The sequence below is a fragment of the Anomalospiza imberbis genome, chromosome 8 (genome assembly GCF_031753505.1).
Source record: "Anomalospiza imberbis isolate Cuckoo-Finch-1a 21T00152 chromosome 8, ASM3175350v1, whole genome shotgun sequence".
Lineage (NCBI taxonomy): Eukaryota > Metazoa > Chordata > Aves > Passeriformes > Viduidae > Anomalospiza > Anomalospiza imberbis.
In genome coordinates, this window is record NC_089688.1 from 14,361,862 (window position 1) to 14,378,803 (window position 16,942).

Sequence of the window (16,942 nt, forward strand, 5' to 3'; positions counted from 1 at the left end):
CAGAAAAGGCTCTTGCAACTCTCCAATGAAAGACTGAAAACATGCCTGCAAGAAGAGCAGCTAGTCACTGGTTTTTAAACACCGTGCACAAATTCATAAAGCAAAATCAACTGCCCACTGTCACAAAAACTCCAACTGGCAAAGCACAGAACTTACTGAACACAAGTATCAACTATTTCCTTCCTTAAGTGTAGGGCAGACAAGAAGTCAAGTGATCCAACAAGAGCAACTCTTTGATTAAGCCACAGAGCAAGTCACTGGCTTCCAAGAGAACATAAGCACTAAAATATACATCCAGGCGCAGTAACAGACCATCCTATAGGCACTTAGCACATGCTGCTACCTTGAGAACCCATCTTGCCTGTGGTTTGAGTCATTTCTTGACTGATTTATCAATAAATTTCAGACCTTCAGAAAAGATCTGTAACATCCAAAAGTCTGCTTTGCTAGATCAGTGGAATGCATGCCAAACATATAAATATAAGTACATTTGGTTTACTAATTTTTCAATATTAAAGCAGATTAATATTTAGAAAACAGTGTTAATAAGTTTTTTGTGACATTCAGTCTTTAGAACTGGATAAAAAGGAAAGGGAAGAGAGCTAGACAGTTCAAGACAGAGCAAAAATATGCAGACCAGAAAATACCATGTTTATGTATAACCCCATTGTTTATTACATTAACCTCCGTGTTTATATTTATAAACTGACTGATAACTAAATACTTACTTGCAGGAGTCAAGGCACTGTCCTCTTCCTCCTTCATTAACAGATTCTTGTTAACCCGACTCCTACACCAGGCATACTAGCATTCAGTGGTCAAGAGAGAAAAATCAAAGTAGGACATGAAAGCTAAGTATCCTTACATTTGGAATAGAAGGGAGTGATACAGCAGCCTTCGTAAGCATAGAACTCTTTAACTAGCTACTATTAAGTTACGTGATCATAACAGAGCTTACTTTGGTCTTAAGAATCTTTTCAGGCTCAAACACTGACTTTTTCATCACCCATTTAACTGTATTTTTGTATAATGTCTTTTCTAATTACTGCTCATTATGCACTAATGCTAAGCATTTTAAAGAATTCCACACTACTTGCAAGTGAGGTATTATCACATTTTTACCAATCAGGTTGCTCAGGACGTTGCCTATCCAGCTCTGATTACCTCTGAGGATGGGGATCCTGTAGCTACTCTGAGTCCTTGTTCCATGTGTCTCTATCCTCATTTTAAAGGATTTTCTCCTTCATCTATCTGCAATTTCCCTCGATGCAACTTATGCTAGTCACCTCTCATTATTTTGCCATCTGAAAAACAGCAGTCTCCATCTCCACTATAATCACCCAATACATAGTTCTGAAAGAGGTGCCTGAACACAACAGTCCCGCACATCTATGGCAATTTTGTCTTGACTGTACTCCTTTCAACTGTTATGTGTAAATACTTCCTGCTGCCTAGGGAAGTGCTGGAATCACTGTCCCTGGAAACATTCACAAAACAGGCAGATGCAGCCCTTAGGAACATGGTTTAATGGTGAACATGGCAGCGCTAGGTTAACAGTTGAACTCACTGATCTTTGAGGTCTTTTCCACCCTAAATAATTCTATGGTTCTACTTATTCATTAGTTAAGAACTGCCTGTGCTCTATGTCTGAAACACAGGTGCCACTGACATTTGTCTTTTATTGAGCCAAATGCAAACACTGCTAGTTAGTGTTGCCATGGATACATGGACATTACATAAAAATTAGTTCTTAAAACTACAGTCACTCAACAGCACCAGTTTGGAAAAAACAGATGTGAAATTGAAGCCAACTTCAAAATGCCACCAGTGATGAAATTAACTCCTGGAGAGCATGTGGAAAATGTGTGGCAAATTCACCACAGCTTAAGCTAGCTCTGCTTCTATTCCACGATGAGGAAACATCAGCCATGCCTACCAGACACCTCTGCTGAGATCATACATAGCTTTTTTCCTGGGCCAGAGTCCTGCTTGTAATTAGAACCAGAAGTCTCAAGCCTATGCCACCTAGAACTGCTTTAATTGGTAACTGCTGGACTGTACCACCATAACCACAAGGGGAGAAAAATGGGACTCTGCCCCTCTAGACCCAAAAAACTTGACAAAGCAGAAATTTGTGCATATTGGTAGCTAGTACTGCTACAAGGCGTAAGAGCAGACAATCTACAAGTCTGCAGTTTACCTCACCACATGGGATTTTTTCTTTATGTAACATCTTATCTACAGGACAACCTCAAGTCAAAATAATCCACACAAACTTGGAACTACGCCCAGAAGCCCTGGAGTTGCCTGCACAGGCATCCCTGTAACAGGTCATACCCATTCATTTCAAGAAGGCTGGCAGCGCCTGCAAATTCAAAACTTTTAAGCTCTTCACAAAGAACCTGGAGAGGAAAAAAAGCCCACAGAAAAATCCACCACCAGTAATAATATTCCACAATGAGGGATACAAGCAGACTGGGAAAAACAGCAATACATACAAGTAATTTTGCAACTGAAGGAAATCACACTAGTTTAAAAGTTGATTTGTCACTTACCAGGTTACCACAAAGGACAGCAGTGGATCGGTCAGCTAAGTGATGCCTGATCTGACATGCCATCATGTTCAAAATTCTATAGCCATCATCTGAGCCCTAATACTGTTGTTCCAGTACAGCACACAGCAGCACTCCATTCACCTGGCTCCATACAGTCCTAGTGTCCTGGCTAGAAACAGGCCCTCAAATCATGGGTCTGTCCCTACACCCAGGCAAATGTAGTCCTGAACACAGAGAACCAGGTTGCCAACAGGACCATAAATGGATTCATAGTTGTAAGGAAAAATTCAGAGTTCTTACCAGTTGAGTCTTTTCTTAATGCTAGCTGGAAATTCTTTCACAAGTGAGACTCTTATGTCCAACTACCAAATTGGAAAACTGCAGTTAATTAGCAGTTAACCTATACCTGATATGTTTCTTGACAAAAAAATTACATGTCAAAAATCGCAGACAACTTCAACTGCAAGTTATCAAGGTTTTTCATCACATTTTACAATAAAGTTCCTGCAGCAATAAGAAACAACACAGAATTGCTATCACATTTCAACTGACACAGAAAAAATACCCAAGAGTCAAGACCATCACTATTATGTGCTCATTGAAGAGCAAAGACACTTTGAACAGATAAGAAAACAGCACTGAGAAATGATGCTATGTAGCTCTCCTTATTTCTAAGGCAGCCTTCTGGTATTTCTGTTTTAGAAGGAATTTTGATGGAGATATCTGTGCATTAACTAGTTGAACAAAAAGTAGTCTGCGAGGAAAAATGCAAAGAGCAAAACCTCTAAGCACAGTTTAGGAATCCAAAGTCACTCCCAGTTAAGACAGGAGTTCACAGAAAATAGCATAGACAAATAAACACCAATAGAATTGCTGAAACTACACAGGATTTCTTTAACTCACTGCTGTCAGTTTCAATACAGGACTCAATCACAGAACCCCACACCAATTAATTTTGAAGGGAAACAACTAAAAGAATCAAATTTCAGCACACCTTAGGATTAAACAGCGTGCAGTATAAGGTTTGGAATCACTCCTTGCAATAAACAAGAACCACGTGCACATCATGCAGAACATCTATCTTGGGGGAAAAAAACAATGAGTAGGGTCTTCCTTCACTGATCTACAGGCTACCGCAAATATGACCCTATTTGCAGAAACTAATTCACATCAGAAATTGAAAAATAACCTCTACCCTGCCTTATGAAGGAATAGACCAATCTAATTCGGGAAATAGCAGTATTTAACTTATTTTCCACTGTACAATTGAAGAAAACTTTTACAAATATGCTTCTTGGGTTGATCTAAATGTGCTGAATTGTAAAACACATAAAATTAAGCCCCCAAAGCCATATATATCCATCTAGACAGTGGTGTGAGTTGCTTCTCCACAATATGGGATGATGAGAATTTTCTACTTCAATTTTTGGTAAGCTCCAGTATCTCAGGTGTTAAAAGGATCTAAGTGTTCCCTTGGCTTATGCACAGAGTTGGCATTTTAGCATTTCAGAAGCTACAGGAACAGAAAGATAAACCAAAACAAAAGCATAAACCACCAGACGCACACAAAACAAAACCCCCCAAGATAAAACAAACAACAAACCCCACCAAAAATATTCAAAATCCAAAACCTAAACACCCCAAAATGCAAGAGCAGCAGAACCTAGCAATCATTGCAGAACTTCCAGGACCAGATCTACAAACAGTTAAGGTGCAGGTCACCCTTCCAAGAAATAAAGGTAACTTGTGAATTGAAATAATGAGAAACACAAACATGAGACTTCATGTTTGCCAAGTAATGCCAACAATTCTCAGTATTTTGTCACCATGAAGATGTTATGAGGAGAAAAAGGAAGGCTGCATCTTAAGACAACAGTATTTTATGGACTGACAAAATTCAAACCTAGATCTCTTTTAGATCCCTGTGTACAGTCACTTCAGTTGTAGCACCGCAGACCTCTAGAAACCTTCCCATCACTGTATTTTGGTGCTCAGACTCACTGTCAGAAGCCCAAACACCACATAAAGGCAGCTCCCAAAGTTCAGCATTACGAATATCCCCTTATGTGTAAATCTGCAAGACACATTCTGCGTTCATTTCTGCCTCCCTTTTCTGTTTCTGCACAGTGGAAAGTCTAAAGGACAGAAGTAACAAGAGATCTCAACCAACACTGTCTTGCTGCCTACCCACAGGAAGGCAAGAGGCTTAAAAACTGAGCAAGGAGGAGCCTGAATGCCAAAAAAGCAATTCGCTATAGATTGGCCCTTTGCCTGAAAGACAGAAGGAGGAACACCCAGTGTCTGCACTGGCACAAGATACATACCAGAAAACTGAAATTCAACCCATGCCAAGTTACACTTTGAAAAGCTCAATGTACATAGGCCAGTGAAAACAAAATTAGATAGGAGTTCAGGGTAAGAAAAATTAATAAAACAAGGTTGGATTTGCATGAAAGTCAGCTTACAAAGACAAACTGAAAGTGAAAGAGAGATTAGTAAATTTTTTCATGCCAAGAATCAGATGAAAATCACAGTTGCTGAGCTGTTCAACAGAACATTGAGGAGAACCAATATCAAGCCATCTCCATTTGAACGTTATCTTTGAAGTTTAAGTACTAATTATTCAGAACATAGCAAAGATTAAACTGCTGAGATACACTATGCATTCCCACAGCCCTCTGATAATGTTACAATGGCCACTCCATCTTCAGCTTTAAAAGCTCAATTTATCCTTTTAAATTATGTCTAAAATAAGCAAATAAAGAGCTGCCTACAGCCTACAAATAGGCTTTGAGTTCATAGTCACACAGCACTTGTGCTCAGGGGATGGCTAACTCCCAAGACTTACTAAGTTTCATGCAGCTCCCAAACTGCAGAACCTTCCTAGCATTTGTCCAAGTGGCAATGAAAACAGAAAACATCAGCAATATTGCCATTCTACAACTGACACCATTAAAGTTCTTAAAACTAACCATAAGTTTTAAATACCACTTTGCTGCATTTCCAGAAGCACATTTTAATGCTTCAAAGGCTTATTGAAAAGCTAAGTATCACTCAATTTTCCTCTCTCTTCACACCCTTCCCTACTATGTAACCAGTTTTTACACTGCATTTTCTGGTTAACATATTCATACAGCCCTTTTCAGGAAATGCTTGGTGAGAAAAGGTGTGAAGCAAAAGGGAGGGTATCTATGCACAGTACTCTTGAGCATAAGGAAGAGTACGTAAGAGCAGTTAAATTGTTTAAATATGCACTGCAACATAGTGAATATCAAACTGCTGCATAAAAGAATGAATTATTTTTCTGCTTTCTTGTGTGTGTAGTTTTTTTTTTTTTGTTTGTTTTTTTTTGCTTTTGTGTTTCTTTATTTGAGGAGGATTTTTTTCTGTTTTTTTTTTTTTTTCCAGGACATAAAAAAGACACTGCAAGTCTTCATCCTGAAGATGTTTTCAGTCTTTCTTCACTCTTAAGGCAGCTCTACCTCTGGCTGGATGCTGTCCTTCACACACCCAGTTAACACTAAATCAGGCACCTTTTGAAATGCATTGATTCAAGTTACCTGTCCAGACATCAAGTGAGCATTTACCTCAATGCCACCAGAATACTTCAGATAACTGAAAAGTCCTTTGTATAATATATACTACTCATGACACTTACAATATACCACCTAGACACCATATGGGTGCCAAAAGCTCCTGACCTTCCAACATGATCCATCCTTCATGAACTTTGTACTTGTACCTCTTCATTCAGAGACAGAAAAGCAACCCTCCATACACACGGCAATGGAAAGGGAGTAGGGGAAAATTTAAACAGCTGCACTGCAGGCTTTCTGTTGCTGCCACTCAAGAGCTGATACAACTTTGCCCAAATCCAGAAAAGTCAGGATAACACTTGAAACACCATTTTTATACAAATCCCTTCTTCCAGGCCTATGGATAACAAGAGGAAACATGGCTGCTTATGTATTTCAGTAACTAACTGCAGCTATTTCTAAATCGAATGAAACAAGAGAACTATATCTAGCTGAATTGGATCACCCAGTTAATAGGGATGAGAAAAGCAGCTCCACAGCATCACCACTAAGAAAAATGTTTAGCACTTCCAGCTCCCTCTTCCAAGTATCCATACAATGCAAACCACTCAACACTCCTGTCACATAGTCAAGGCTCCAGGTCTGCAAAACCAAATTCCATGACACTGCATTTCAACAGTATTTATCTTCTCAGTGCACTGCATACTCAGATGCTTTGGGTGGGTGCTTGAAGCAAGCAAACAAAAACAGAAATCCCAAAAAAACAAACAACCAAAAAAACTCCAAACAAGCCAACAACAACCCACACACAACACAACCACCTTGCCCCACACAGGCCACAGTGTATTTCTTCTGATCACCTTTCACTCAGGAAGAAAGGTTTAGAGTCTGCATTTGGTACTGTGAGTGTTAATGTTCAGACTGACAAAGGGAGAGATCTGATGCACTTCCAATGGACCAAGGCTTCAGTCTCATCCTGATGAGATGCTAATTATGCATTACAGAAAGAAAAATAATTAAATTACTCAAACTTCCACAATCATCGAAACAGACTTCTGTGCATCCTTACATTTGTTCTTTTCCTCCAGAAAAGTCAACAAAAGACATACTAGAACATCACCTCTAGTATTTGAAAATAAAAAAATCCAAAACAAATACACAAAATTAGCCACTCCAACAGAAATCATCTCTTACTTGTGCTAGGTATAGAAAGAGCCAAAGAAACTTTAAAATAGGCCAATCTCATCAAACGTTAGCCATTCCCAACACTTTTTGTATTAATTTCAATAAATAAACTTGATATGCCCCATACTGCCACTTAAATGCTTCCAAAAAAATAGCCTAACAGTTTTCTTGCAATATCATCCTGCTTATACACAAATTAACATCAATTTCAAATGAAGATGCAGCCACATCCCAATAACAGGGACAACTTATGTACACTTACTTTCACAACTGTCCCTGACGTATTTAAAGCCGTACATGGTAAAGAACAGTGAAAATCCCGTATTTAAAACAAGTGTCTATATATTTGCTCAGTAACCTCAGCAACTTAACACAACTAAGTGGTAAACTACACTAACATGGAACTACTGATTCACCAACCTCACATCAAAACTATTTTTGTCAGGAAAAACCGTATGCCAGTTTTTAAACACGCAAGTCACACTGCTAATTTTGAGGCACCCAAATGAAAGCTTATTTCTTGCCAAAGCACTTGCTAGAGAACAGATTTGTTTGGCTAACTTCTAGAAGACAGATTTATCCTTATACCAGTATTTTAGTATGGCAGTAATGGCTTTTTCAGCACCATGACCCAACTAACAGTCCTTGCAAAGGCTGCCAGTCCCAGTAGGTAGCCTAACATTGGAGAATTTTGTTTCTACAAAATTCATGTTACTTGGGTTGCTCAGTAGTCCAGCCCTCAAATTTTTCATGTCATTACAGTATCAGAATTACAGTAGAAACTCCAAGTACTTAAACAGCTTTATCACTACAAGTAATTAAATGTTTACAGTGTACAGCTACAGCAGTAATTGCACAGTATGCAGCATTTTTGAATTTCCATTCTGATTATAAAGTGTGAAGCTCCATGCATCCCTCAAATACCTGCGAAGTCCAATTTGACAGAAATAGATATCCATACAAAAATGCAATCATATTTAACATATATTTAGAGAAGCTCACAAAAATAATGCTACAACTACTCACCTCTGACAGCTCCCAAAACAACTGATCCCGAAGACCTCACTAAATAATTCCAACACAAGTGTTTTCTACTCTGCACCCTCCAGCATCTCACCACCAAAGCAAAACGACCACTGAAAATCATAATGCAGCTTCTAGGAGACACTGGTGGCACCTCGACAATAGCAAAGCTGTCTGGACTATTCCATGTCTAAAACAACTGCCATCAAACTTGACCAGCCAGAAGAGGAAAACAAAAAAAAAAAAAAAGAAAACAAAGAACCCAAACCATCAACTTACAAATATTTTAAGACTACAACAGGCAACTTTCTTTCTCCCAAAGAAAACTGAAAATTCCAAAAACATTTCACCATACTAAATGGGAAATGATCAAAGAGTGCCTGCAGACATATCTTTGACACTATCCTTTCATAAACAAAAAACTAATTGATAGCCCTTTCTCCCTCAAGGCTGAAACTCTGTGAACAATTAACATCAAAACAAGACTCAAGTAATAGGAAAAATAAACCCAAGTAGGGAGCACAACAAATGTAAAACAGAGGAAGGATACTGCAGTTCAGCTCAAATTGTCACTCTAGCACCTTCACTTCTCTTCTTAGAATATTAACATTAATTCCAGTTTCTATTAACTGACATTTTAATGCTCACTATCCACATACAAATATCATTAAAAATAATAATTCTAGCAGTCTTAAACATCACAAGTCCTACCAGTGGCATCTCAGGCCATCAAACCTCAAGAAAATCTGTATATCCCGGCAGAAAATGAAGGTAAAAGGCCACAATCAAATCACACTGCAGATTTTAGCTACACCAGTCTGTCAGGCAAGACAGAACAATCTCACACCTACAACAGAGCATACAGCTGTACTCTTCCCTGCTGCTCTGTTCATCTACTGAAAATTCACAAAGCAAACTATCCAATGCAGAATGGCAGGACATATGGAGCCAAGTAAAATTCATTTATCAGAACTGATTCTGCATAAATCCTGGACATGCATCCCCACTCATATACATTTAAATGGGTAAATAAAGCACAAGAAGAATCATTACTTTTGTATTAGGTATATAATCAAAGGATAACAATAACAGTTTTTCATTATTTCATTAGCTCTCATTTTTCAGACTTACCTGGTCTTTTTCATGGGGTAATAGGCTGACAGGTGGAAGGGAAGCTGGGAAGGTGCTGGAGTATTTTGGAGCTCCTTTGCTTTCCAAACTGCCATAATTGACTCTATACTGAGGACCATCCTTCAGTAACCTCCCATTGTTCACAGCACGTTTGGCCCCCAGGCGCAACCTCTGCTGAAAGGCAGGATTGTTGAAAATACTTGCTAGGTCATTTTGACTTCTCAAATACTTTTCTATGTTTTTCAGGGAGGAGCCATTAGGTTCTTGAAGCCCTTCAATTGCTCTTCTCAAGAGTTTATTCCAATCCACATTACGGAGCTCATTACAAGCTCCTCTAGATCCCTTAACAGATTTAGGAATAGTGCCAGGTTTAACACATGAAAACCGTCCAGGATTATCTGGGTCTTTGTAGGATGCAAGACCTTTGTTAGTGACTTTAAGAATAGAACCATCTTGAACACTAAGTTCCAACTGTTCTGAAACGGTCTTCTTATCTAATCCATGGGAAGCACAAACAGCATGACATATTCTCTCTTCAGAAGGCCTTTGCTTTTGCTTTTTAACTTTTTGTATAGCTTCCAGAATCCACTCCGTATAAAGAGGGTTGGCAAGTTTTACCATGGTTGACCAGTAATTGTTTCCAGCCAAGAGTTACCCATAGAGGTTCCTCCTTATCCTTTTAGCAGATCTTTCAGAGATTGTTCACACCTCAAACACAATTGAAAGGATTCCACACGCTGCTTGGACACATGGCAAAAATATCCACCCTGAGGAGTCAGAAAAAGCAGAGAAATACCTGCTGACTGAAACTTCCCAATTATGTTACTGAAATGTAGAAGGGGTTCATCTGTGATGACACTGGTACCTCCGTAAAAGAAAGTTTGTTGCAACCTTTAAAAAGAAAAAAACAAGAGGCAGGGAGAGAATACAGTTAATGCTGAAGTATTAAAAACTAAAATCGCATTCAGACATGCGTTCATACTATAGATGCTGCAATATAGAAAAATCTCTGCGATATTATATGGAACATTTGTCAGTTCCCACCCGACATGAAACAAGTCATCATAAAATCCTTCTGCTTCTCATAACAGTCAGTGGATTTAGTTTTCCTAAATTTCATCATCCCAACACTTAACCTACTACTGACCTGTTGGACAATTTCCATTCAGTCAAGCATCTGAAAACACTCTCTAAAACTGCCTACAGATCATTTCTACGCTGATTATACATACACTAGAAAACCCAAACCAACAGAAAACCAAACCCCAACCAATGAAAGATAAATTATTAATCACTTCCAATTCATACAGTATCCTGTCTCTAAGTGTCCTGCCGTCTTGATTAATATTTAGGTAACCTACAAAACCAAAAGGCATCATAAAAGCACTTGTCATTTAAGGCGTGCAGCACAGAGGCATTTATAATACAAATCCTCACAAAGAGAAATGAAAACAAAGTAACAGGGGGCATTTTCACATAAATAGGTTGTCAGCACAAAGATGTGTAAAGCGGTCACATTGAAAAATATTTTATTGACTCACAGTTTAACAATTTTTTTTTTTTACTTATTATGGAATACATCAATCCAACAGAAAATTCAGTGGCTACAAAAACTCATTTAAGAAACCTGAAAGAACATCTTGATGAGGATTTTATTCATTCTAGGAACACATATGAAAATAATAAAACAATTTAAAAGTCTCACAAATTAAACTTAGAAAGGAGTTGCATCATGAATAAACAAATATACTTGAAATATTAGTTTTTTCTGCCATGAGGTATGAGAGCTTTTGAAGGCATTAACAGAATGGCATAATTACTTCAAAGGAAAAAAAACAGAAGAGAAAAATTTTCATTCTCAATATATGGGCTATCTTGTAAAGTAGATGATCCACCAGTTTCACAGCAAAAATTTAAACTTAGTTAATACGCACATGTATTTATAAAGCTATGGCAAGCAGCCTACAAATAACAATATCACCTATGACTACACAAATCCTGGACCTCGTTTTTTGTTTATTTATTCTAGCCATCCTGCATTTAAATCATGTTCAAAAACTTGAGTAAATTATAGCTAGAAAAAACCCTGAACTGATACAGCAATCTAAATTATTTTCAACTTCATAAAAAGGTTCCTCTGCAACTACAAAGATAAAGAGTACAACAACACATACTTTCAGCCCTAAACCTTTTTCTTCTTCTACCCCTCAAAAATGTCTTTAAATATAAATTCCAGCTCATGTTTCACACATTATTATACCTACACAACAGAATTACTAACAAAAGAGCAGCTGGTTACTGGTGAGCATAAAATTTTTCTATACCCAATCAATATTAATCAATTCATTTTATGAATTTCTCCTTCTCAAACCTGATCAAAGCTTAAACAACTTCAGATTTATAAATACAAAAATTCAAGTGACTGCTAGACTGAAAAAGACACATTCCTGATGCAAATGCAGAGCCTGAACGCTTAACTGGCTCACATCCTGAACCCTGTTCATCTACATGGATTGGATCCTGTTTTTTGCAACCAGACCATACTCATGGAAGCTGTATTTGGTAACAGTTTTGTGTATTTCAAGTACCTGTAAGCAAACAATAACTTGCTCTGCAAACAGACCTTTTTTATTTACTCCAGCTAACAAAAGTCATTCTTTCCCTAACAGAATTGTTTATACTCACTGTTCTCAGATAATTCCAAAATAACACTGTAGCTACAAAATGCAGAGAAATATAGGGAAGGAAAGAGTTTCCATGGTATTATAAATCCCACAAATTCTCTCACAAATCTGACACTGAAAATACAGTAACACAGCAAAGCAGAACTCTATATAGTGGAGGCTCACTCACATTTAGACTATTTAATACACTCTTCCTATAGATTTGAAAGTTCTCTGTAGCTAAATATAAAGCCCCAGATTCCTAGAAAGCTACTTTTAAAGTTATTTAGTCTGTTCCTCTCTAAGTCTTCATTAAGGTAGTCATGACTTAATTAAATGCTGAACACTGCCTTTGCTGAGTCAGACATACTTGTCTTGGTTTTACATCTACTGCAGTACTGTTGTATTAAATTTCATACAAGCAACCACATCAGTTCCATTAAATTCCAGAAGACAGTACAGGGTCTGTTCCAAGCTCCTGGACACTGATGAACATTTCAGTATAAATGTTATAACATGTGGGTTACAGGAATTTTTATTGGCCAACAACTGTGGCAAAAGGTTAGCATAAACCTGTATCTTCATATAAAGTCTACTGCTTGGTACAGGAACTTCACAGCCATATACATTCAGAACTACATTTTTACTTATTTACCTAAAACTCCTTGCGTGTAATACAACCTCCTACATGCTAGCACCTACTAAATCAACCCCAGCAGAGTGGATCAGCAGGAACAGAGTTTCCAATCCACTGGACAGGACATTTCAGGAGCAAAAATCAAGACATCTTAAAAAGACACCTTCCAATAGTATCCAAGTTCATTCTGCCTTAAGGAACCATGCGAAGTGCATCCAACCCAAGTTTTAAATTGTTTTGCCACAACTTAGAACCTATCTTACACTGGCACTCGGAGCACACGTGAACTTGAAGTAAAACCCCCTGACCACCTGACCACTATTCTACACGGTACAGTCAGAATAACTTATTACTAACAAACATCTTTCCCAGCAAAACAACTTGAGTGAGTGATCCTGGAACTATAAATTAAGGAGATCTTTCAGAAATCAAGACAGACTGATACAAGATTGGCAATACATAAACACACACATCTACAGGCAAAGTGACTAGCTGAGAGAAAACAAATTGTTTTAGAAACAATCTTGCAAGATTCAACATCAAAGGATACTCAGAAATACAAAGTTACAATCAGGTTTCTAAGTTTAGAATGCAGTTCTACAAAAACTACAAATAGGTGATCATACATAATTTAATATAAAAAGTGTGATGAGTACCCAAACAGATTTTGAGGAAATTTTTAAAACCATTTTAAAGAAGGGATTATAGATTAATCTATTTAGGCACTCATGTCTATTTATTAATCTTCCTCCCCTTGTAATTAATTAACTTTTAATCACCCCCAGCAGCATTCATTCAATCACAAAATAGATTTTCCATACTGTCAAAATGCACAGGATAACTTCCAAGTTTTATGGCAACAGTCGTGAAGTTCCTTCTATGTAATTTGTCATATTTCAACTTCTACGCTCCTTGGTATCTTATTTTGAAAATAAAAGCATTTGAGAAAGTTTGGATGCACTATATTACTGACCAAATTTATTAACAAATCTGCCACTGAAGAGCTGCAGAACAGAAGCATTAGAGGGTGAAGTATAACCCATTTGCTCTAAAACATAAAAAACCATCTCTAGTCAAGGCTTGTCCCTTTACCTAAGTCATAAATTATCAGATAAATACAAAGAAGTTGCAAAATTTCAGCTTGGGATTTAGAATGAATGCAAATGTGCCCTTTATAAGGCACACACCTATTGCACAGATGATTATAATTAAAGAAGGCAGTGACTGAACACTTCAATCTCAGGTGTCATCTGTAATCCTATAATCCTCTAATAAGGTAGTTTTTAGACTGAACTAGTACCTGGAATTGCTTCCAGGTGATACAGATTGTGAAAACAAGTAGTGTAGTCAAGAAAACAGCAACAAAAAAAGTTACCCTTCTCTCCATAACTAAAACCAAAAGTTACTACACAAATATCACAACATACAATCTAAAGGTTTGTTTTTTTTTTTTTAACTAATGAAAAGTTTGCCTAAGCTTTCATAAATGTAAATGCAGTTAAACTTTTAAAAACTGAGGTTAACACAACTATAAAAAACAAAAACAAAAAGAAAGGAGGGAGAAGAAGATGCAGCTGGGGGAGATGACAGCAACTTGTACAACCTGCGGGTGACCTGTGAAGCACAATCTCATTCTGCTCCCTCCTACCTGCTCTGCACACACTCCGGAGAAGCAGGCCAGCTCTCTGCTGCAGCATCAGGGTCAGGTAAGGATTGCAGCAGAGGAGGAGAAAGAAGAGAAGACTGCCATTACATTCCATTTTTGCCATTTTTTCTTGCTCCAAGCCATTACTTAGAATTCTGTAGCTAATCAACTCTGTATTCCACTCCCATCTCAATTAATGATGCAAAACAGACAAGATAGCTGTTTTGCTATTGCGACCTACATGGACCTACAAAGAGATGGGGAGAAAGCAGATCCTGGTAGGGACTCCCATCATTCCTATCCCTCTTAAAATTACTCAGGCCATGAAGCCAGCTATTGTATTATTCTTTACACAGCGTACAGTTTCCAATAATAAGAAAGAGCAATGACACATCAATATGCTTTAAAAAGACAGATGTGTAGACACTACAGTAACTTCAAAACTGCACCAAAGACTCAGGGATGTGGAGAGAAAGAGTGGCACATGTGAAACGAACTGATGGAAGTGCTTGTGCTCTGAGACACCCCACAAGCTTCTTCGAGATCATATGCTCAAAATCATTTCCCAACATGACAGCAGCAAGCGCCACCAGAGGAAGCAGCATCAGCACAACACAACAGCAGCAAAATCACCCAAATTCACCTTTCCCACCTTCTCCTGTGGAAGTTCTGAGCACTGTAAAATACAGTACTAGAGAACAGCAGGAAATATGGAAAGGTAACATTCACTGCCAAGAGTTCACCTGGAAGAAGGTCAACTGAAAATATTTCCTCCTGGGATAGTGGTTTGCAACAGCAGGGGTGGGTATGCGTCTGCTCTTGCCAGAGGGGGTTATTTTCAATGCTCAGTGACAGAGTATGAGAGGTGAGGTCCGAGCAAAGAACACACAATGTGAACATCACTTCCAAAACGTGGCACTGCCAAGCTGGACTATTCCCCTCCCCAACTTACTTCAGGTTTTTGCAGTACTAGCCCAGCCACGGCGAGGTGCAGCGCCTAGAGCCTGGGGCCAAGGCATCGTTGCACTTGAAGGGGCCAAGCCGGGGCTGGCTCTGCGCCCTGCCCGCCCTGCTCCGGGATTTGCCGTTCCCGAGGCAGGAGCCCCCAGCCGGCAGGCTCAGCGCCCCGGGGCGCGGCGACCCGCGGGCAGGGCGGCCCAGGGGGACGGGGCCGTGCGCGCACCCGCACCGCGGGGCGCCGGGCGGGGCCGGGGGCGGCGGCCGCGCGTCCCCCGCGGGAGGCAGGTGAGACCCCCCCGGTACCACTCACCTCCGCGGGGGGAGGAGCCTCCTCCGGGCGCCGCAGCGGCTCCCCCTGCTGCCGGCTCTTCCGCCGCTCCCGCCGCCGGGCCGCCTGCCCCGCTCCGCGCTGCCCGCGGCCGCCGCGACCGCCCCGCTGCCGCCGCGCGCGGCTCGGCGCACCTACGCCGCCATTTTGTCTCGCCCTGTTGTACTTAACGTGAATCCGACATGACACTGATTACAGCCCAATGGAGGCTCATTAAAACCTTACCTACCCCGCGCCCCGCCCACCGCCGCCCGCCATTGGCCCGCGCCGCGCACGCCGCGGCGCGCTCACGGGTCGGGGGGGGGGGGGCTGTCCGTCACCCGCCCACACCGGCCCCGGCCCGCCCAGCAACCGGCCCGGCGCTCCCATTGGCGGGCGGTGCCTGTCACTCACGCGGCGCGCCCCTTCCCCGCGCGCTCAGCACCGCCCACCGGCGGGAGGGGGCGGGGCCGGCGGCTGACACTGGCCGCAGCCGCCGCCACACACTCGCGCGCCCCGCCCACCCGCCCGCCTCACCGCTGGGCCCCGGGCGCTCGCGATTGGCCACCCGCCGGTGCGGGGGCGGGACTTCTCGCGATCCCGCCCTCCCGTTGGCTGCCGCTGCCGCCCGTCCGCCACCCCCCACCCCCGGCCTCCCCACCCCCCCCGCCGCCGCCCCACCCGCTCGCTCCCGAAGTTTGTTCGGGAGCGCGAGCGCTGCCGAGACACCGGCGGCGGCCGCCTGAACCAGCCCGGCAGGGCGGGCGGGCGCGCGATACACACTAATGAGCCGCCTTAAATCCTGAGCGTCACGCGCGTGCCTCAGAGCCTGGCACTCGCCCGGGCGGGCGAGATGGAACAGCATGCTCCCAGCATAACCCTCCCAAGGTGCCTGGCACTGGCAGCCGCTTATCGCGCACACACACACCCCGCACCGCCGAGGGAGGGAGGAGGGAGTGGGAACGGGGACGACGACAATGACTCCCAGCTCTGCAGCCACATGCAGGTCCCTGCAAGTTTCGCCATGCGAAGCACAGGGACTTCTCTGTCACCCCGTCTGCGAAGGAACAATTGCCGCCTCAGAAAGACAGGGTGGGAACATGCAACACAAAAACCTCGGCCATCCCCTGCTTCCCTCCGCCACTCCATTCCCCCTCTCCCCACCCCATCCAACCCAGCCATCACCCCCTGCTGCTGCTCCCCCTCCCCTGCAAAACGCAGAGCATCGCAATGCATTTACCCAGCGCAAGTGTCTGCAAACACGTGCATCAGCCTCCGATGCTAAAGGAAAAAAAGTACC

At 41.4% G+C, this 16,942-nt stretch overlaps 1 protein-coding gene across 9 annotated transcripts in view; it reads right to left on the reverse strand.

Moving 5' to 3' along the window:
- KAT6B (lysine acetyltransferase 6B) overlaps positions 1 to 16,942 on the reverse strand; it is a 121,484-nt gene that overhangs the window by 91,813 nt on the left and 12,729 nt on the right. For 7 of the 9 annotated variants that reach the window (XM_068198476.1, XM_068198475.1, XM_068198472.1 and 4 more), the window contains one exon: positions 9,431 to 10,321. In XM_068198476.1, the coding sequence (XP_068054577.1) occupies positions 9,431 to 10,051 (621 nt within the window). In that variant the 5' untranslated portion in view covers positions 10,052 to 10,321. Of the gene's footprint in view, positions 1 to 9,430; positions 10,322 to 15,645; positions 15,861 to 16,942 lie in introns of those variants that run through there. The other 2 variants (XM_068198474.1, XM_068198480.1) reach the window with 2 other exon arrangements.